Source organism: Mustela putorius, unplaced genomic scaffold, assembly GCF_011764305.1.
Source record: "Mustela putorius furo isolate JIRA1106 unplaced genomic scaffold, ASM1176430v1.1 tig00000139_pilon_pilon_pilon, whole genome shotgun sequence".
Taxonomy (NCBI): domain Eukaryota; kingdom Metazoa; phylum Chordata; class Mammalia; order Carnivora; family Mustelidae; genus Mustela; species Mustela putorius.
In genome coordinates this window covers 16,108,473-16,130,541 of record NW_025421293.1, presented here as the reverse complement: position 1 = coordinate 16,130,541, position 22,069 = coordinate 16,108,473, and the positions used below count along the sequence as shown (strand labels likewise).

Here is a 22,069-nt window from a genome sequence, read left to right as displayed (position 1 = left end):
TCGGTGTCACACCTCAGGAGGCAGGAAGTTACTGCAAAGGCCCCAGGGTCTCCCCAGGGCATCGGGTGAACCGGCTGGAAATACAGCTCTGGCTCTCTATCCTGGGGCAGTGAGAATGGAGCTAGATCCCATGACCTGGGAAGAAGGAGGGCTTTGCAGGATCCAGCAGCTCTGCTGCAGAAGGGATTGGGAAAAAAGGGCCTAAAAGGGGACAGAAGCATACACACCCAAATCCTCCTGCTGCTGAGGAAAGGATGGGTCTCCTGTCAGGGACCTCTGCCCTGCCCATCCCTCAACAGGGAAACTGTGGGAGGACTCTGGGGCATCATGGGTCTTACCACAAACACTACCACCATCAGCTCCACTCAAGGACCCCTGTGGTTGGGGGGCAGCTGGTGAGGTGAAAACCCTGCACAAAACCTGGATTAATGCAGGTCCTCCTCACCAGGCTCTCAGGGCCTCACAAGACACTTCATTCTCTGCTCACTGTCACAGTAGACCACTGCCTGGGGACAGCCACCTGTCCTGCTGATCACTATCCCTGTAAACAAGCAGGTGCCATGTGCCCAAGAGGATCTGTCACAGAGTTTATACAAACACCAGCAGATCTAAATTCAAACTAGGCCCCCTCCCCAGAAAGGTTCCTGGGGTCCCTGCAGTAGTAGTACCACGAAGGGTAATCTTGCTCTATCCTGCATCCCCCCACTGCTGCCAGGGTGTTATCTGTGTCTGAAGGCTTCACCCTGTGCCCTCGAAGGAGAGGGACTGTAGGTTCCCCTGAAGGGAGATGCTGACACAGAGACAGAACCATGAACAGTTTATTGGGGAGATACCAGGAGAGACAAAGCACAGGGTACAGGATGGGCAGGGAAAGCATTCAGACCACCAGGCAGAAACATTCAAATCTTGACTAGATATAAACTCATTGGAGCCTGGTTGTTGGAGGTCAAGGAAGTCTTCACATTACAAAATGATTACCCTGTAAGGCAAGAGGATTTGGGTTAGTACAATGGGATCTTATGTTTTCCTAAATGCTCTCTGCCTCCCATACTGTATCTGAGGCCTTGGATGAACACTTGGGTGTGTGGCCACATCTGTGAGTCTGTATGTAATAGACAATAATTGTCTTCACATCTCACATAGAAATATCTGATTGTACCTGTTCTCTTAACTATATTTTACTTCATTGTGGCTAGGACCTGACATTTAATAGAAAAAAGGGGGCTCTTTGCCTTGTCTTTGAAATGAGAATTGCCACTACCGGGGCTGAGGTATTACACTCTTAGTGTATTTTGTGGACATAAATAAACATTTTTTGATGCCCATTGGCATGGAGCTATTTTCATTTAAACAGTGAGAATGGTGAATGGTCAGAGCCCAGATTCTTTGCCAATTATTATTATTTTTTTTTCTTTTTGAGACAGAGACAGAGAAAGCACAAACTTGTGAGTGAAGACGGATGGGGGAGAAGGTGAGGGAGAGAGAGAATCCCAGATAGGCTCCACACTCAGCACCGAGCCCGACTTGGGGCTCAATCTCAAAAGATCGAGATCATGACAGGAGCAGCAATCAAGATTCTGCTGCTTAACCCACTGAGTCGCCCAGGAGCCCCTGCAGGTTCTTTCTGTACTTCAACTCCTATTGTTCTACTGACCTCAGAATCCAATATGTTCTCTCTATGACAGATTAAAATAAAAGCGGAGGCCCTGAGAAGGCCCCACTGAGAGCTGGTATTTGGGTTGAGAAATCAGGAACACAGGCAAATCTAGACACTGGGACTGAAGTCCCAGAGAAGTGCACAGCTACAGGCAGGGTGGTGATGCAGATGCGGAGGCCTGGTGACAGGGCTCCAGCTAGGGCTGCTCCTGGCCAACCCTGACTCTCCCACTAACAGTCTGACTCGGGCTGAGGCCAGGGAGGCCACCCTTCACTGGTTCTCCGTCTTGTCTTCATGTTTTCTCACTGCGGGACTTAAAGTCAGCCAGACAAGAATCCCCAAAGACAAAGTTAAATTTCCCAAATGTCCACAATACTCTTTCACATGGTTCAGAATTTTCAGAAATTCAGGGAAACAACGCTCTTCACAGACTATGAGTGAATGGAGTCATGGCAAAAACGACATTCTGAGACAAATAACGGCGTGATCCGCACTGTGTGAGTGAACACATGCGGCAGTCGGTGTGGATGGCGTGGTGTCTTCACACTCACTCTCGAGCTGCTGGCCTGCCGGGAACGGCCTCACCCTCCCTGAGAGAAGCCCAGCCTCTCCCTGAGCACCTCAGGCCTTCTGGGCATCCATGACCTCCTGTTTCTGTTTGACTCAGGGCTCCCTCCCTTCTTTCTGGATATATCTCTAGTTCTTCCCTTATACGGAACACACAGTCTATGTCCTGTCATCAGTGTGTCCCTCCCTTCTCTCAGACACACACATTCAATTCCTAACATTAAGGCCTCATCCCTCCCAGAGCACAGAGCATCGTCTCCATACCATATGTGTGTGACACCTGCTGTGCCCAGCGTTCAGAGAAGGGCAGCTCTCTGCCACAAGGAACCTACAACCCTCTCAGTATGACTGGAAGACAAGGTCCATCAATTCTAAATACAGAACAACCAGAAGAAAGCTACCATGTCTAGCAGCCTTCACTCTGCCATGCCACGAGAGGCCTGCGGGCAGCACCGCTGGTCCTTGTGGAGGACGCTCCAGCATCTGTATCTGACCCACACCATGGAAAAGACAGAAGCTTCTCCACCTGGAAGTGACTGAGCAACATTCCAACAAACCCTCTACACCTGCCTCCGGCATCTGCCACTTTTTCTTTCATTCTCACCTCCCAGACCAGACAAGAGCGTTACCCACAAGTTTCTAAACTGCAGAGGACAAGGGCAGACCCCTACGCTAATGAAGAATGAAGGGACCACAGGCCTGTGTCAGGCATTCATACAACTAAGGAAATGACAGCTTAAACCCTACACGCCGCAGATGAAGTGAGAGGTGTTTCATCCCTCCCAGAACAACGTATGTGGGTGCAGATGTCACGACTGTAAGAGACAGATGTCTGCCATTGTGCAACGGAGACTCTTCCTTCCCAGCAATGGCACCTGCCCACTGCTCAGTGTGTGCAAATAGCCAGGAACATGCACGTGTGTCCTGAAGAACTTCAGAATCATACAGGGTCCCCAGCCTGGTTTCCCCTTGAATGTCAACCCCTGAACACAAACTCTGCCTTTGCTCCACTGACACAACCAGAAGGTGATGATCTGGAAATAGACACCTGTAAGCTCTGCATGAAGACTTTCCACTTTGAACAGGAAACGACACCACACACAGACCCCAGGATATACCCAACACACACAGGCCAAGACACTGTGCTGCCCAGAGAGGAACAGGACTCCAGAAATGGGTACAACTGAAAACACCCCAGCATTTACTTGGTTCTTCTCTGGGACCTTCTCGGGCATGGTGCTGCTATTGTCCCCTTGAACTCCACAGGCTTCTGATTTGGACCGAAGGCCTAGAAGGGACAGAGGTGGTTTCAGACTGGCGATGACCACACAGGATTCAAGCCAACCCTCTACCCCTGCCCCAGCCTATTCCCCTCTCTCCTTCTGGAGGGTCCACTGTGTTTCTCACAGGACTCCCCTGACCCCTGTGGGTGAAGATGGGAACTGTCCATCACCCTCGCTGATACGACCACTCTGCCTGGGACATATGTTTCCAGAACTAATCTATAATGCTGGACAACTGGGGTCTCCACATGTGAGACTGATGTGAAGGTTGTGCTTTGTCCAGCCCAGAGCCCAAAATGTCGTGTCTGTGTGGTGCACCTGAGCAATGCTTCTATGTCTGTCCTCTGTGGAATGTCACTTTCTGCTCCATAGTAGAAACCTGATGCCCAGTTCTGTATGGTGAACCAGACAGTCCATGTGATGGACGTCAGACAAAGTGGAGCAATGTTACCATGTCCTCACTTGGGCGTATTGCTGCATTGCAAAGCCTTGTGGTACCACCTCTCCATACTCTCCACTGACAGAAGTGGTTCAACTATGAATAAGCTCTATGACCCATGTCAATTCAGATCATCTCACCATGTGGTGGAGGAACGAGGTGTGCCCGAGGCCCCCATGTCCACCACTGTGGAGGTGGATGAGGAGGAGGGAAGTCTGGTACATTCCACCCCATGTGGTAGGGCATATGGAGGAGCCCTGGGCAATGAGGGAACTCTCTCACACTTCTAGCGATCTGCAGAACAGACAAGAAAATATTTTAGCAAAACAGACAAAAGTTGCAACACCAAGAAAAGAAACCAAAACAAAGAGCTCTCAGCATCCGGCTCCTTCTCCAATACCACCTTCCAGGAGAGCTGCATCATGCTAGAAAACTTACATGCCCCTCCCAGCTGGGGCCAGTCCAATGAGGGGGGAGAGGGCAATGGCTGTTACAGGAATAGCCTGTCACCATACATCACTGCCCATGTCGGCCCACATACTCCAGCAAGAAGTAGTGTCTTAAAGATGATAAAGGATCATTGCAGACTAAAGCAGCACATTCCAGACATGGAGGCATCGACATCCTGGACAACACTTCCTCTATCCTCCTCAGCCACCAGAGAAGATTTTGCTTGTCAGAATAGAGAGAATGTGACGAAACTGAATGCCCTTTCTCCACAAAGTTTCTGAGCTACTTGAGGGGAATCGTTGGCCTGTAAGTCCCTGACTCTCCCCACGCTGCCTCGCTCCTGACAAAGGGGTCCTCTACTCTCTACAGTTTCTGTCCATGGCTACAAAGACACTTGAGGAATTAGGGCCTTGTGGTCTGACAGGGGCACTGGAAAAGTGTCTTCCGAGGGACATGATACCAAAAACCTTTATTTACACTCAGCATCTGTGCTTGTCTTTTTTTTTTTTTTTAAAGATTTTATTTATTTGACAGACAGAGATCAGAAGCAGGCAGAGAGGCAGAGAGAGAGAGAGAGGGGAAGGGAAGCAGGCTCTCTGCTGAGCAGAAAGTCTGATGTAGGGCTTGATCCCAGGACCTAGGATCATGACCTGAGCCTAAGGCAGAGGCTTTAATGCACTGAGCCACACAGGCGCTCCCTGTGTTTGTCTGAAAACATAGTCATTTGGAAATTTCAACCTACTGAGTTCCAGAGTAATTTTGTACAATGGGAAATGCAGATGGGAAGGCCATATGAGAGAATTCACAAAAGGGTATATGCTTCCCAGTGGAAAACTCCACACGTGTGATGAGAAAAGAAATCAACTTTCACAGTAACTTAGGACCCAATGACCTGCTCCTGGAAACCCAGCTGAAGGTCTGGGAGGCAGTGATCATGCATGTAATCAGTGATGTCCCCATTAAGAACATGTGACCCAGTGTGAGATTACGACAGTGCACATAAGAGCTTTGACACTTCAAAATACTTGTAGACAGGGTCTTAAGTGGGCTGGTTCTGCAAGGCACGTTTTCCATCAGAAGTAAAATGGAGATGACTCGTGAAACATGCCCTGAGAACATTGCAGACTGCAAAGGAGACAGCATAAAATGCAGAGTTTTCCCCAGTTTCCGTTTGTGAGGATTCCCAGACCCATCTATCCCCAGCATGAGCACAACACCAGTGCACCTGAACATAACCTAAAGGGAGTCGGGCTGGCCAGAGGACTTCACTGCGGAAGGAGGGGCCCTCCTCCCCCAGTTACTTCCCCGGAGTGCACTGTGGGCAGGCAGGGGTACACATCCACACACACATCTTCCCCACCACCATGTTCCAATACTATAGCATCTGTGCCAGAATGGCTATCCGCCCCCTGTGTCTCACCTAGCACCTGGGGTGAAGAGATGCCATGGGGAAAACTACTGTCACCACATGTTAATATAGGTCTGCACATCTCGACAGAGACAAGAGTGTGACACCAAGGATAATCAACTAAGGAAAAAACTCCACTCAGGACAGGCCAGTATCTACAGCTGGGACCACACCTCCCCCATCACAGCAAACAGAGCAGCTCCTTCTATACATTGAGAATAAACACAATGAGAGGCCATGGGAAGCCAGGTGTCCATGCATGGAAGTGCAGGTGCTTGTGGGTCAACTGGAAGCCCACCAGCATCTCCCCTGACCAGCTCTGCTTCCCTCCCTGACAATGGGATCTTCTACACTCCACAAGGGCTGTCCATGGCCACAGACAGCGCTGAGGAGATAGGAGTGTCCGGAGTCCTGCGGAGGACCTGGAAGAGTGCTTTCTGAGAGAAACAGGACCCCTTCGAGTGAGCGAGACCAGCTCTGTGGATCCACGTCCCCGACATTCGGACAGTCCTTAGCTCAGGCACAGAGCCAATGCCTAGTCCTGGGTGCTGAGAACCACTGATGGGCCAATTCGATACCCCCAAATGGGAACCAGTGTGTCTGGAGAGCGCAGGCAATGCTCCCAGGATGGGTCAGGAGAGACGCTATGAGCTGGCACAGCCATCAGACCCCATCAGAACCCGCTTACAGAAGCATAAGTTAAACACGTGTGAGGTGTGGGCCTTGTAGAGAGTCACTGGGATTCCCTCTTCAGGGATGCTGCTCCAGGGGGTATTTTCTATGACACACCTGGCACCTGCCAGAGTTCATCATCATCTCACCCAGGGGCCAACTGGAGGGAATCTAGCTGTCATCTTCATCCACTCAGATGGGACGCACGGGAGGTCACAGCTCACCTTCTCCACAAACACTCAAGCTGCCCAAAGCATGTGGGGCAAGTGTGACGCGGTCCTGGCTTTTCCCATTTTCCATCTGAGGACCTCTGCAGACACCCTCCCAGGTTAATCTCCTGACCCAAATACTAAAAATGCTCCAGCTCCCACAAGAAAGCAAACCGCAAAGAGTCAGCCGGACTAGCTGACTTCACTGTGGGGTGAGATGTCACCCTCCTCGAGTTATGTACACACACACATACACACACGTACACACGTACACACACACACACACACACACACACACACACACACACAGATGCATGAGGTGAGCATCCTACCATCCCGTGTTGCAAAGCATCTACAGCTTTGGGAGGAAGCATAAATTTGAAGATCTCTAAGGGAGCAGGTGGAGGCTTCTGGGTGAACAGCGTGCACTCTGAAAGGGATGATCGCAGGACACACACCAAGGCCACAGGCTAGGACAGGGACCTGTCCACACTGCAATCCATTTCAGAAACAGACACAACTAAAAATGCCCAAGCACTTACCGTATGCATCTCTGGGTCCTTTTGAGGGTTAGTGCTGCTGTACATCCTGGGAACCACTCTAGATGCTAGATCAGACAAAGGTCAGAGGTTTATTGTGGTTTCATGCTCTCCATGCCTTCCTCTCCCATCTTGCACTCTTTCTCACACTTGGGTCCCATATCAGAGGGTTTCACCCGTGACTCAAGTGAGTCCTTTGCAATGAGAGACACCAGTCACCTCTTGCGTGAGACACTCCAGGGCCCTGGTTCCAGTGTTTCTGTAAGTAATCCATCACGTGTAAACAGGTTGGGGTATAACTGGCTATCAACACTAAAATTGGGGTGCCTAACACACATCAGAAAAAAATTACTTTATCTTCATAGTTTAAACACCTAAGTGAGAATAGCCTTGCGTGTGGACATCCACAAACCCTCCACATGAACAGCCCATGTTCTCTTCTCAGGCCACAGGTGGATGGTTCATTTGTCCATCCTGCAGTTGGGACCTAGAATGAGTGACTGGCCAACAAATAAACATTTCAGGGAAGAAACAGACTTTGACATTTGTATAGTCACGAACAAAGAAATCATAGACAGATTGAGCAATAAAGCTATGGCATTGCACCGATAACATGAGAGGAGTAAAATATATTTCATTGCTCAATATGGTCCTATAGATGACAAATAAAACAAAAATATAGAAACCTCCATAATGAGTAAAGAAATGCCCTTTTTCACAATAGTCTTTTTTTTTTTTGTCAAGGTTTGACCACTGAGTCAAGGTGGGAAGGGCGCTCGTCTCGCACCTTCTCAGGCTCAGCTCTTCCAAAGGGGGTAGCAGGGGTAAGGTGTGGAGCGGCGTGAGCTCCACCTGTCATGGGGGCAAGTGTCCTGCTGCCTGGGGGCATATAAGAAAAGCACCCTCCTGTCACCACTTCAGACAACCTGCAGGCTTGTGATTCTCTCCAGGACACACAGCAATCACCCACAGGAACAGGAAGTACACCATGTGGTTTCACAGCAGAAATCAGACTGCTGCATTTCCCATCATGCTCCCTACCTTGCCACACAGGCTTCTGCAACTCAGGCCTTCCTGGCATCAGGTCCCGCCTCACGGATCCCACAGGCAGCATCTCCCTTTGCATCATGCGCAGTCTTGAACACAGAAAAAGAATGGACATCTCTAGGAATTACAACACCACGTCCTCTCCTAGGCAGTAAACAGCATAGCCCTCACCTCTCCAAACACCCGTAAAAACGCACATCAAACTCTCACACCTGTATTTCAGGCAGGCGTTCTCCCTGCTCTGCTGCATCATCCTTGTTTCCCAATACCGAGCCTTCATCTGCGGCAGAAAAACACACCCACCTTCAGTTGTGCCCGACTGTGCCGCAAACGAAGATGAGGAAAAGGAAAACACTTACCCAGTTAGCCAGAGCGTTCCTCTCTTGAACTGCGATCTGAAAAAGCCAACACACCAGAAACCCATGTTCAGGGCTCTAAGGGCCACGACCATCACCTGCAGGGGGCGCCAAGGGGTCAGTGTGTTGGACACAACTCCCATTACCTTGTGGTTGAAGGTGAGGTTAGACTCCTGCAGCTCTTCTCGCATTTCTTCCACTTCTCGTCTATGAGGGGGGACAATTGTTTTCATCAGACAAAACCCAACACTGGGTGTGATTTTCAATCATCTGCCAATGTGGCCAACCTCCTCTTATCTGTCCCCTCATACAATTGATCCTGACACAGGAAACACTTTCACCTGACTATAATTGGACTGTGGGATCAAAGCTGTTCTTACAGCCTTTCCTTCATCATTTTTCTTTGCCTGCAGGATCAAAACCGACGAAACTTCCTTACCCGTTTTCAATCCTTCCCTCAGTTATCACATGACAAATGTCTTTTGTCATGAAGCTCTATTCTCCTTTAACTTCTATCCTCGCTATGGTTCCCAGGTTTGCAGAGACCAGCACCATCAGATGCCACTACCGGGCTTTTGGGAAAGACTCATCCTAGGACAAACTGTTTTCCTCCAAACACCACCTCAGGGACGCTGGTATGGAGCTAGTTTCCACAGTCAGGCCAACACTGGGGATCCGGATATGTTTAGTAACGTAATTGTTTTGTGCCTTATCTTTCTGTGGCAGTTAATTCGCTATGGATACATCCTCTGAATTTTAGTGTATATTACTTAATTGAGTCCTCAAAATGTACAAAGATTAACAATCCAGAGGGAGGGAGGAGTCAAGATGGTGGAGAAATAGCAGGCTGAGATGACATCAGGTAGCCGGAGAAGAGCTAGATAGCTTACCAAACCATTCCAAACTCCAACAAATCCAACAGGAGATCGAAGAGAATAAGAGCATCAATTTGAGAAAAAGAATATCGACTACTTTCTGAAAGGTCAGACCCACGGAGAAGTGAATCCAAAGCGATGGGAAGATAGACCCCGGGGGGAGGGTCCGGCTCCTGACAAGCAACAGAGCACAAAACCAGGACTTTTAAAAGCGATGTGCACTGAGGGACGTCGCTCCAGAGGCTAAACCGGGCTGAAGCCCGTGCAGGGACGGCGTGGCCCCAGGTCCTGCAGGGTCACAGAAGGCCCGGGGGTGTCTGAGTGTCATAGAACACGCAGGTATTAGAGCGGGGAAGCCGGCAACAGAAAGAGAGCCAAGGAGTGACCTCTCAACTCAGCGTTACCTTGAACCGTAATCCATGGCACAGGATCTGGGGAGATCCCCCCAAAAGAGCTCAGTGATCTAAGGGTTTCGGAGACTCCAGGTGGAGCTGTGTGCCAGAGCCAGAGACACTTGGTCACAGCCTGGGTGAGGTCTGAGCGCAGCCGGAGGCCAGGGAGAGGGAAATGATGAGTGCTTTTCCCTGAGGGCGCACTGAGGAGTGGGTCCCTGAGCTTTCGGCTCCTCCAGGACAGAGATTGGGAGGCCGCCACTTTCATTACTGATCTCTGGAACTCTATGGAAAGTGTTCAGGAAACAAAATCTGAAAGTGACCCCAGCGGATTACTTAGCCTGGCCTCTGGAAAGGGTGGTGCAATTCTGCCTGGGGCAAAGAGACCTGCGAATCACTACAACAGGCCCCTCCCTGAGAAGATCAACAAGAAGTCCAGCCAAGACCAAGTTCACTTACCAAGGAGAACAGCGGAATACGAGAGGAGGCTAAAGCAAACCATGAATTCACGGCTTTCTCCTCATGATACTTTAGTCTTGCAAAGTTAATTTTTTTAACTTTACTTTTTTATCTTCACAACTAATTTTTTAAACTTTTACCCTTTCTTCTTTTAACGTTTTTTTAACTAGTTTATCTGAACAATACTTTTCATTAAAAAATCTTTTTCAAACCTTCATTATTATTGCCATGTTATCCTTCATTGTATCTAACTTCAGTTTCTGTATACACATATGGATTTTCCTCTAAAAAATTTGGGGTACAACTTCTTCTAATAGATGAAACTACACCCTAAATCTACCACCGGGCTTGTTCTACTTTCCAGCCTGAGCAATTCTTCTCCACTTTCTTTTTCTTTATTCTCCCAACCAACTTACATATCAACTCTTTCTTTAGAAATTAAAAAAATTTCTTTTCATCTTAATAGTCATATTCCGTCCTTTCATTGTGCTTACTCTCATATATGTTTTCCATCCTTTAAAATTTGGGGAGGTAATTTCTTGTAAGAGCCAAAAATACACCCAAAATTAAGTGAATGACCCTGTTCTAGTCACCAGTCTAATATGTATATATATTTTTCTTTTCTATATTATTTCATTATTTGTATTCTTTTTTAAATTTTTTCCCTGAACTTCCTTTTTCCCCCTTTCTCTCCCACCATGATTTGGGGTCTCTTCTGATTTGGCTCAAGCACACTTTCCTGGGGTCTTTGCCACCGTTTTAGTATTTTATTTGCTCCTTCAAATATTCTTATCTGGACAAAGTGACAAGGCAGAAAAACTCACCACAATAAAAAGAACAAGAGACAGTACCGAAGGCTAGGGACCTAATCAATACGGACATTGGTAATATGTCAGATCTAGAGTTCAAAATGACGATTCTCAAGGTTCTAGCCACGCTCTAAAAAGGCATGGAAGATATTAAAGAAACCCTATCTGGAGATAAAAAACCCTTTCTGGATAAATAAAAGAACCACAGTTTAACCATGTTGAAATCAAAAAAGCTATTAAAGAGGTTCAATCAAAGATGGAGGCTCTTACTGCGAGGATAAAAGAGGCAGAAGAAAGAATTAGTGATATAGAAGACCAAATAACAGAGAATAAAGAAGCTGAGCAAAAGAGAGACAAACAACTACAGGACCACTTGGGGAGAATTCCAGAGATAAGTAATACCACAAGACAAAACAACATTAGAATAACTGGGATTCCAGAAGGAGAAGAAGAGAGAGCAGAGCAGAAGGTCTATTGGAGAGAATTATTGGAGAGAATTTCCCTAATATGGCAAAGGGAGCAAGCATCAAAATCCAGGAGGTGTAGAGAACCCCCCTCGAAATCAATAAGAATAGGTCCACAACCCGTCATCTAATAGTAAAATTTACAAGTCTTAGCAACAAAGAGAAAATCTTGACAGCACCCCGGGACAAGAAGTCTGTAACATACAATGGTAAAAATATTAGATTGGCAGCAGACTTATCCAAAGAGTCCTGGCAGGCCAGCAAGGACTGGCAAGATATATTCAGAGCAATAAACAAGAAAAATATGCAGGCAAGAATACTATATCCAGCTAGACTATCATTGAAAATACAAGGAGAGGTAAAAACCTTCCAGGACAAACAAAAACTGAAAGAATTTGCAAACACCAGACCAGCTCTACAAAAAATATTGAAAGTGGTCCTCTAAGCAAAGAGAGAGCCTAAAAGTTGTAGATCAGAAAGGAACAGAGACAACATACAGTAACAGTCATCTGACAGGCAATACAAGGGCACTAAATTCATATCTCTCAATAGTTCCCCTGAATGTAAATGGTTTAAATGCCCCAATCAAAAGACACAGGGTATCAGAATGGATAAGAAAACAATACCCAACCATATGCTGCCTACAAGAAACTCATTTTAGACCCTAAGACACCTCCAGATTTAAAGTGAGGGTGTGGCAAACAATTTACCATGCTAATGAAAATCAAAAGAAAGCTGGGGTGGCAATCCTTCTATCAGATCAATTAGATTTTATGCCAAAGACTATAATAAAAGAGATGAGGAAGGACACTATATCATACTTAAAGGGTCTCTCCAAAAAGAAGATCTAACAATTTTAAATATCTATGCCCCTAACATGGGAGCAGCCAACTATATAAACCAATTAATAACAAAATCAAAGAAACACATCAACAATAATTCAAGAAGAGTAGGGGACTTTAACACTCTCCTCACTGAAATGGACAGATCATGCAAGCGAAAGTTGAACAAGGAAATGAAGGCCTCAAATGACACACTGGACCATCACAGATGTATTCAGAACATTGCATCCCAAAGCAACAATACATATTCTTCTCTAATGCACATGGAACATTCTCCAAAATAGATCACATCCTGGTTCACTAATCAGGTCTCAACCAGTATCAAAAGATTGGGATCATCCCCTGCATATTTTCAGAGGACAATGCTCTGAAGCTAGAACTCAATCACAAGAGGAAAGTTGGAAGGACCTCAAATGACAGAGAAAGGAAGCTAAAGAGCATCCTATTAAAGAATGGATGTGTCAACCAGGAAAATAAAGAAGAATTGAAAAAAAAATCATGGAAACAAATGACAATGAAAACACAATGGTTCAAAATCTGTGGGACACAGCAAAGGCAGTGCTGAGAGGAAAATATATAGCGATACAAGCCTTTCTCAAGAAATAAGAAAGGTCTCAAATACACAACCTAACCCTACACCTAAAGGAGCTGGAGAAAGAACACCAAAGAAAACCTAAACTCAGCAGGAGAAGAGAAATCATAAAGATCAGAGCAGAAATCAATGAAATAGAAACAAACAAACAGGGGCACCTGGGTGGCTCAGTGGGTTGGGCCTCTGCATCGGGCTCTCTGCTCAGCGGGAAGCCTGCTTCCTCCTCCCTCTCTCTGCCTGCCTCCCTGCCTACTGCCTACTTGTGATCTCTCTCTCTGTCAAATAAATACTTAAAATCTTTACAAACAAACAAAACAATAGAACAAATCAATGAAACTAGGAGCTGGTTCTCTGAAAGAATTAATAAGATTGATAAACCCCTGGCCACACCTATCAAAGGAAAAGAAAAAGGACCCAAATTAATAAAATCACAAATGAAAGAGGAGAGATCAAACCAACACGAAAGAAATACAAACAATTATAAGTACATATTATGAGCAACTCTTCGCCAACAAATCTGACAATCTGGAAGAAGTGGGTGCACTATCAGAGACAATATTATCTACCACAAGTGAGGCAGGAATAAATAGAAAACCTTAACAGACCCATAACCAGTAGGGAGATTGAAATAGTCATCAAAAATATCCAAACAAATAAAAGCCCAGGGCCAGATTGCTTCCCAGGGGAATTCTATCAAACATTTAAAGAAGAATTAATTCCTATTGTCCCGAAACTGTTCCAAAAAACTGAAATGGTAGGAAAACTTCCAAACTGGTTTTATGAGGCCTGCATCACCTTGATCCCCAAACCAGACAAGGATCCCATCAAAAAAGAGAATTACAGATCAATATCCTTGATGAACACAGACGCAAGAATCCTCACCAAAATACTAGCAAATAGGATCCAAGAGTACATTAAAACGATTATTCTCCACCACCAAGTGGGATTTATTCCAGAGCTGCAAGGTTGGTTCATCATCCGCAAATCAATTAATGTGATACAATACATTAAGAAAAGAACAAGAACCACATGATACTCTCAATAGATGCTGAAAAAGCAGTTGACAAAGTACAGCATTCCTTCCTGATCAGAACACTTCAAAGTGTAGGGATAGAGGACACATATCTCAATATTATCAAAGCCATCTATGGAAAACCCACTGCAAATATCATTCTCAATGGAGAAAAACTGAGAGCTTTTCCGCTAAGGTCAGGAACATGGCAGGGATGTCCATTATCACCACTGCTATTCAACATAGTACTAGAAGTCCACGCCTCAGCAATCAGACAACAAAAAGATATCAAAAACATCCAAATCAGCAAAAAAAAAAAAAAAAGTCAAACTCTCACTCTTTGCAGATGATATGATACTATATGTGGAATCCCCAAAAGACTTCACTCCAAATCTTCTAGAACTTGTACAGGAATTCAGTAAAGTGTCAGGATATAAAACTGATGCACAGAAATCAGTTGCATTGCTTTACACAACAACAAGACAAAAGGACGAAAATTAAGGAGTCAACCCCATTTACAACTGCACCCAAAACCATAAGATAATTAGGAATACAACTAAGCAAAGAGGCAAAGAAACTATACTAAGAAAACTCTAAAGTGCTCATGAAAGAAATTGAGGAAGACACAAAGAAATGGAAAAAGGTTCCATGCACCTGGATTGGAAAAACAAATATTATGAAAATGTCTTTGCTACCTAAAGAAATTCACACATTTAATGCAATCCCTATCAAAATCCCATCCATTTTTTTCAAAGAAATGGAACAAATAATCCTAAAATTTATGTGGAACCAGAAAAAGCCTCGAATAGCCAAAACAATATTGAAAAAGAAAGTCAAAGTTGGTGGCATCACAATTCTGGAATTCAACCTCTGCTACAAAGCTGTCATCATCAAGACAGAATGGTACTGGCACAAAAACTGACACATAGATCAATGGACCAGAAGAGAGAACCCAAAAATACACCCTCAACTCTATGGTCAACTCATCTTCAACAAAGCAGGAAAGAATGTCCAATGTCCAAAGACCGACTCTTCAACATATGGTGTTGGGGAAATTGGACAGCCACATGCATTAAAATGAAACTGGACCATTTCCTTACACTACACAGGAAAATAGACTAAAAATGGACGAAGGGCGTCAATGTGAGAAAGGAATCCATCAAAATCCTTGAGGAGAATACAGGCAACAACATCTTCGACCTCAACCACAGCAACTTCTTCCTAGAAACATCGTCAAAAGGGAGGAAATCAAAGGCAAAAACAAACTATTGGAACTTCATCAAGACCAAAAGCTTCTGCACAGCAAAGGAAACAGTTAACAAAGCCAAAAGACAACTGACAGAATGGGAGAAGATAGTTGCAAACGACATATCAGATAAAGGGCTAGGATCCAAAATCTATAAAGAGCTTCGGAAACTCAACACCCAAAGAACAAATAATCCAATCAAGAAACGGCAGAGGACCTGAACAGACATTTCTGCAAAGACATCCAGATGGCCAACAGACACATGAAAAATTGCTCCACATCACTCGGCATCAGGGAAATACAAATCAAAACCACAATGAGATAGCACCTCACACTAGTCAGAATGGCTAAGATTAACAAGTCAGGAAATGACAGATGCTGGCGAGGATGCATAGAAAAAAGAACACTCTTACACTTCTGGTGGGAATGCAAGCTGGTGCAACCACTCTGGAAAACAGCATGGTGGTTTCTCAAAAAGCTGAAAATAGAGCTACCCTATGACCCAGCAATTGCACTACTGGCTATTTACCCTAATGATACAAACGTAGTGATCTGAAGGGCCACGTGTACCTGAATGTTTATAGCAGCAATGTCCACAATAGCCAAACTACGGAAAGGACCTAGATGTCCATCAACAAATGAGTGCATAAAGAAGATGTGGTATATATATACAGTTGAATACTATGAAGCCATCAAAAGAAATATCTTGCCATTTGCGACGATGTGCATGGAACTAGAGGGAATTATCCTTATCGAAAGAAGTCGATCGGAGAAAGACAACTATCATATGGTCTCCCTGATATGAGGAAGTGGAGATGCAACTTGGGGGGTTGTGGGGTAGGAAAAGAATAAATGAAACAAGATGTCACAAAATAAACTGAGGGATGCTGGGGGGAAGATTGTAGGGAGAGGATGGTGGGGTTATGGACACTGGGGAGGGTATGAGCTATGGTGAGTGCTGTGAAGTGTGTAAGCCTGGTGAATAACAGACCTGTACCCCTGGGGCTAAGAATTCATCATAGGTTTATAAGAAAATTAAAAAATTAAAAAAAAAATCCAAAGGGAACTTTTCAGGAGCCAATAGTATGTAGTGTCAGAACTTACCCATACTTCTCCATTTCTGCTTCAGTTACTTTCAGATATTTATCGGCAGCTAACAGCTCATTCTTAGTTGCATTCAATTCATACAGTTTCTCTTCTAGCTTCCTAAGATGGGAGAGATATATACATTGTCCAGTAGCCACGGTCCTGAATTTTTGCCATTTATTCTTCCAGCACACTTGATGGCCTATGTTGGAATGTCCCCGCTAAAAGCACAGACTGACAACACAACAGGGAAATGAATGAAGGCCCCATTTAAGGTTGAAGAAACATCGAACTCTTGCTGCTGGCCAAGCTCCCTGCAATCGGGGCTGTCTTTTTACTTGTCTACTTTAATTCATTCACTATGTCACCAAATAATATTGCACTCTGTGCCCTCTTGGAATACGTCTTTGGTTTGAGATGGTGAAGGCTCATTTCAATTCAAAGTGAAAAGCCAAGCCTGATGAGCTACACTCATTAGGATGAATAGGGGACCATCATTAGTCTCTGTGGGGAGCCCTGATCCTCAGACCAGGGCTGTGCCCCCACATTCAGCCCATAGGAACTTCCAGAATATGGCTTCACTGGTATGGAAACTCACTCCCACACATCTCTAGGCTTTAGAAGTACAACCCCTGGCCCCTCGTGAAAGATCCTGGTATAGGAAAAGGCCAATCTTAGTGCCGAAAATATGTCCTTAAATAATCCATGTGAACTGTCACATACTCAGGGTGTTATCACAGTGGAACATAGTTCAGATGTAAATCTGTCAACTCCAATGACTCTACCTTTATTAAAAAAAAAAGATTTTATTTATTTATTTGACAGAGAGAGATCTCAAGTATGCAGAGAGGTAGGCGGGGGGGGGGGGGGCAGGCAGCCCACTGAGCAAAGAGCCCAATGCAGGGCTCCATCCCAAGGGGACCATGAACTCAGCCGAAAGCAGAGGCTCTAATCTACTGAACCACCCAGGCGCCCCAAGTCAACCTTCTTGACCAAGACCAACTTCATGGATGGTGAAGGCAGCAAATGGTGATGCTTAGAAAGGTTGGTCTGCTGGGCTGCCCTGGACTCTTTTGTTCATGGTGTTCATTCACAAGGTTTCAACAGGACACTTGTCAAGAATCTCATGCAGAAAGACCTAGGGACAGACAAAAGCTCTAGAAAGAGAAGGACAAGAGCATCTGCTTCTGGTCTCTCAACCATCCTTCAGCAAATGTCTTCTGGAGTGGCATTCAGTGTGTGGCTCAGGGATATGGTGTTGAAGAGAGAAAGGTGGTCAGGACACTGGACCTGCCCCAAGAAGGTCCTGAAGTATGTAAATTAAAAGTAACACTCCTTTCTTTGCCTGAATTGTGTTCTAACAGCAGAAATAAAAGTAATGAAATATTATTATTATTATTATTAAAATTATTATTATTTCAAAGTTTGATTTGAGAGAAGGAATGAGTGAGGGGAGTGGGTCTTCACCAATGAACAGAACCCAAGTGCCTGTGAGAGAGAGTGGCCCCCACCCCCGATGTGGGAAGGAATAACACAAAGCTGAGTCTCCAGGGTAGACAGGGAACAGTTTTGCTTTTCCACATGAATGAGGGACTCCAACGTCCTTATCTCCTCCTGAGAAATAAAAGGACACACTGGACAAGAGAGAATACTTGTGAGTGAATGCACCCAATTTCTAAAGAGCACATGGAGAAACATGATAATCAGATGGAGAAGAAGGAAGCCTAGGAGAAAGCCAGCCTGGCAGTGAGAGCCAGTTTCTGGAGGACACATCAGTGAATTCTAGAACAGGCGAGTGAATACAAAGTAAATGAACAAGCAACCTTTTGGGGACAGTTTGGAATGCAACAAGCGAAGCTCTCGAAGCCAGCAAAGATGAGACAGTGAAACTGCAGGCTTTGGTTGGGATCCAAGAGACATACACCTGGAAAATCGTGTGGAGGGGCACCAGGATGGCTCAGTAATTATCTGCTTAAAAGTATTTGGTACAGGTCATGATCCCAGGGTCCTGCAACAGAGTGCCACACTGGACTCCCTGTTCGGTGGGAAGCCTGCTTCTCCCTCTCGCACTCCCCCTGCTTGTGTTCTCTCTCTCGCGGTGTCTCTTTCTGTCAAATAGATAAATAAAATCTCTTTAAAAAAGAAAGAAAGAAAGAAAGAAAGAAAGAAAGAAAGAAAGAAAGAAAAGAAAAATAAAATCAGGTGGACAGGAAATACCCTGGCCTTCTAAGGTATTGGGCTGCAGCGAATGATCTCAGTTGTACACCAGATAAAGGGACCCAGTATTGCTGGAGCCCCAGCACACTTTCCACAAGGAAACTTTCCCTGTTTCTGCAGGAAGAGAATTCCATTTTTCTCTGCACATTCTGGACCCAAGTCTCATACTGAACAAGAAATGGACCTAATGCAGGAGTGGCCAGAGCACGTGATGAGAGTCAAAATGAAAGGACAATGTAGACTGATCCAGAGGGGATCCACGTATCAAAGTGATTAATGCTGGTTCCTTCCCTCTTCTTCCCCAATGAATCACACAATAACATGTGGCATCATTAGAACAGAAAGGAAAACTCAGGTTACACAAATCAAGACAGGAAGGGCAGGCACAATTCTACAGAATGCATTTGGCAAAAGTACACAAAGATCCAATTCCAGAAGATCTAAATACTTGCTGCCACGAAAATTCATACAACAATATCTATGACAACACAGCAATAGCTTACTTTTCTGCAGTCAGTTTTCGGTTTTCAGAGAACTCCACCACCATATCCAATTTCTTTTTTAGCAGGTTCAATTCTGCTTCTTTAGCTGTTTTCTTAGAACTCAGATCATTACACTGGTCTTCCAGGAATGTTTTCCTTTCTGTAAAGGATGAGTTTAATTTTCTATGTTTGTGCCATGACCCGAGAACTTGGTTTCAATGGGGAAAGGAGAAGGGCAAGGCCGTGAAGGCAGAAAGGCATTCTCTCCCTGCCCGATGCAAACTCATTGCCACCATATGGAGATTTCATCCCCCCAAACAAGGTACCTTTCAGTTCTTGGTTTTTTGATGTCAAGGCTGTCAGCTCTTGATCCGCCAGTGCATCTTGGGCCTTTAAGACAGATTTGAGAAAAGACATATGAGGGCACCTAACAGGACAGGATCATGGAGGGCAACAAAGAAAGTCATTGAGGTATAAATGGAATAAGGGGCAAGTAAAGAAACTAGTTCATGTCAAAAAACGCACAAATGGCTTTCTTAGAGGAACTGATATAAAATAATATTCTACTATACCAATTGGGTTTGCTATCATCCTTCACTGCTCATGTATTTTGTGGGATATTCTACGTAACTTGGAGGGCAGCGCTGAATGATGTGATGATTACCCAGCTGTGAAATAAACCATACTTCCTAGGCCTTGAAATTGCAAATCTCATCGGGGTGGTCCTAAGTGAAATCACAGCTCACGGTTCAGTAGGAGTTGCTGTTCCCAGACGCCCACGCTCTACTGCATAAACAGCACACGAGTACACTGCACACACCTCACCCAATGAACCGAAAGCTTCCCAAGCCACATTATAGTACAACTAACACCTAACTTTTACCACATCCACATTCTTGATATTCTTTTCTCTCTGAGCTTGTAAGAGAGCCTGTTTACAATGAAGGGAGTCCTTCAAATTTTCATTAATCTCTTCCACCTTTTTGATGTTTTCCTTCAAGAAAACATATTGAATGAGTAACAGTGATTCATTCCTTGGGGAACCTGGGTTGCACCTGGGTGGCCCAGTCTGTGGAGTGTCTGACTTCTGCTTTTGTTTGCCTCAAGTCCTGATCTCAGGGTCATGGGACTGATCCCCGCATCAGGCGAAACACTTGGCACGGTGTCAGCTTGGCATTCTCTCTCTGTCTCCTTCAGACCCCCTCCCCTCACTCTTTCCTTCTCTCAAATCAATCTTTGAAATAATAATAATTTTAATAATAATAATAATATTTTATTACTTTTATTTCTGCTGTTAGAACACAATTCAGGCAAAGAAAGGAGTCTTACTTTTAATTTACGTATTCCAGCAAGGAAACGCTCATGTTCTCTCTTCGTTTCTGCTTGCTTCTTTGCTTCCCTGGCCTATAAAAAATATGAAAAAGAATCAGAAGTCCAAAATAGCATGTTGAAGAAACCTATATTTGTGACTCCTTTCACAAAGAAAGAGGCAGTACTCTACGTTTGTGAAGCTTCTCTTACTCAAGGACCATTTCTGGGTTGCATGATATAGATCGATAGAATGAACTACCAGAGGGTAAGTAACCAATATGCAATCACAAAAAAATATTTGAAAGTGCACACATACCCTCTCCTCCCAACTCGCTATGTTTTTTTCAAGATCCCTGTTTTCGTTTTGAAGGTTATTAATCTTCATCTTGATTTGGTCTAAAGTAACTGAAAGGAGAAAAAAGAATTTTAAGATAATTAGCAAAAACAGCGACATTGAGTAATCCCAATATATTAGCACCAGAGTACATTCTCTGACACTTGGGTGTCACTAACTTGCTAGCATTCCCATTGTGCCTGAAGGAAGCATGTTGTAGCAGCATTTGAAACCTAAGACATTCTATATCTGTGAGATGCCTACTTAAAATGTTTTTCAAACATAGAAAAAGAAACAATCGAATGCTTTCTCATTTTTCTCCCAACCGTAAGCACCATTCTTGGAAAATTCAAACCTTGCATATGCTAATGTCATCGCCAGAGATGTGACCGAAAAATCAAGCATCCTAGCAACTAACATCTCTCTCCTCCAGTGATTCAGATACAAAAGCAGGTCCCTGCAAACAACCCATAATGAGCAAAACTATACTTTGTTCCTGCTCAGTGGAACGTCCACTTCCAGGTCCTACTTGGAATTCCACACAAGGAAAGCTCAAGATGTCAGGTGAGTGACAACTCACAGGCCTTCAGAAATTTTCTGCTGCTCCCAGATCGCCTTTCATTGACCCCAGGCTGGGGGCTCTGGAGGACAAGATCTCTGCTATAAACACACTTGGGTACAATCTCCATGTTACAGAGAGTCTTTGGAGGCCCTGGATAATGCACAAGCCTGAGAAGACAAGCTTTTTTCATCACAACAGGAAAATGTTACCCTCCACCCTTAAAGGAAAACAACACTCATGAGGAGACTGATGGCAGCTGCATAACACTTGTAAGGTCTAGAACACAGACTCCTCTAAGAGCCACTTAATTTTCTCATCGTGGGGCACCTGGGTGGCTCAGTTGGTTAAGGGTCTGCCTTCTGCTGGGATCAGGATCCTGGGTCCTGGGATCACATCCCACATCCAACTCTCTGCTCAGCAAGGACCTGCTTCTCTCTCTCTGTCTGCCTCCCACTCTTCCTGCTTGTGCTCTCTCTCTATATATATCAAGTGAATAAACAGAATCTCCTAAAAAAATAATTCTCTCATCTTGCCTCAAAGTGCAAACTTCTCTTCTCCTGACCCACTGTGAACGCTCTCCTGCTCAGTGGAACGTCCAGTACCACTTCCATACTCACAACAACGAACAACGACATTCAATGGTTTCCTAAGTGCCAGGTGGCCACCCAGGCCGTCAACAGCCAGCACCATGGAATCACCACAATCCATGATCCCCACACACTATGCATTATCCCCGCTGGCACAGGCTCTATTCCATTC

General features: G+C 44.9%; 1 protein-coding gene across 1 annotated transcript; it reads right to left on the bottom strand.

Moving 5' to 3' along the window:
- Positions 1–795: 795 nt before the first annotated feature.
- On the bottom strand, positions 796–19,523 carry LOC123390724 (transport and Golgi organization protein 1 homolog). Its single transcript, XM_045075222.1, has 11 exons — positions 19,430–19,523; positions 19,125–19,263; positions 16,423–16,524; positions 8,774–8,834; positions 8,631–8,666; positions 8,484–8,551; positions 8,266–8,360; positions 7,228–7,292; positions 4,087–4,240; positions 3,430–3,512; positions 796–979 (listed from the first exon to the last, which is right to left on the bottom strand). The coding sequence occupies exons 1-11, from the start codon at positions 19,518–19,520 to the stop codon at positions 959–961; spliced, it is 915 nt and encodes a 304-aa protein (XP_044931157.1). The 5' UTR covers positions 19,521–19,523; the 3' UTR covers positions 796–958.
- Between the last annotated feature and the right edge of the window lie 2,546 nt (positions 19,524–22,069).